Below are 203 nucleotides of genomic sequence, written 5' to 3' on the forward strand. Positions count from 1 at the left end.
CTGCAGGCGGAGGGCCCCCCCCCCGACACCCTGTCTCTGCCTCCCCAGGTCTCCCCCACGCCCTGCGGCTGCGGGATGGACAGAGCCGCTGCGATGGCCGCGTGGAGGTCTCCCTGAACGGGGCGTGGGGCCGCGTCCTGGACGACGCGTGGGACCTGCGTGGCGCTGGCGTGGTGTGCAGGCAGCTGGGGTGCGGACGCGCC

At 75.9% G+C, this 203-nt stretch overlaps 1 protein-coding gene across 1 annotated transcript in view; it reads left to right on the forward strand.

Moving 5' to 3' along the window:
- The window catches only part of SCART1 (scavenger receptor family member expressed on T cells 1), a 16,805-nt gene that overhangs the window by 7,579 nt on the left and 9,023 nt on the right, over window positions 1-203 (forward strand). The window contains 1 exon segment of the mRNA XM_077762931.1: window positions 46-190. Within this exon segment, the coding sequence (XP_077619057.1) occupies window positions 46-190 (145 nt within the window).

Source organism: Crocuta crocuta, unplaced genomic scaffold (genome assembly GCF_008692635.1).
Source record: "Crocuta crocuta isolate KB4526 unplaced genomic scaffold, BGI_CrCroc_1.0 scaffold466, whole genome shotgun sequence".
NCBI classification, from domain to species: domain Eukaryota; kingdom Metazoa; phylum Chordata; class Mammalia; order Carnivora; family Hyaenidae; genus Crocuta; species Crocuta crocuta.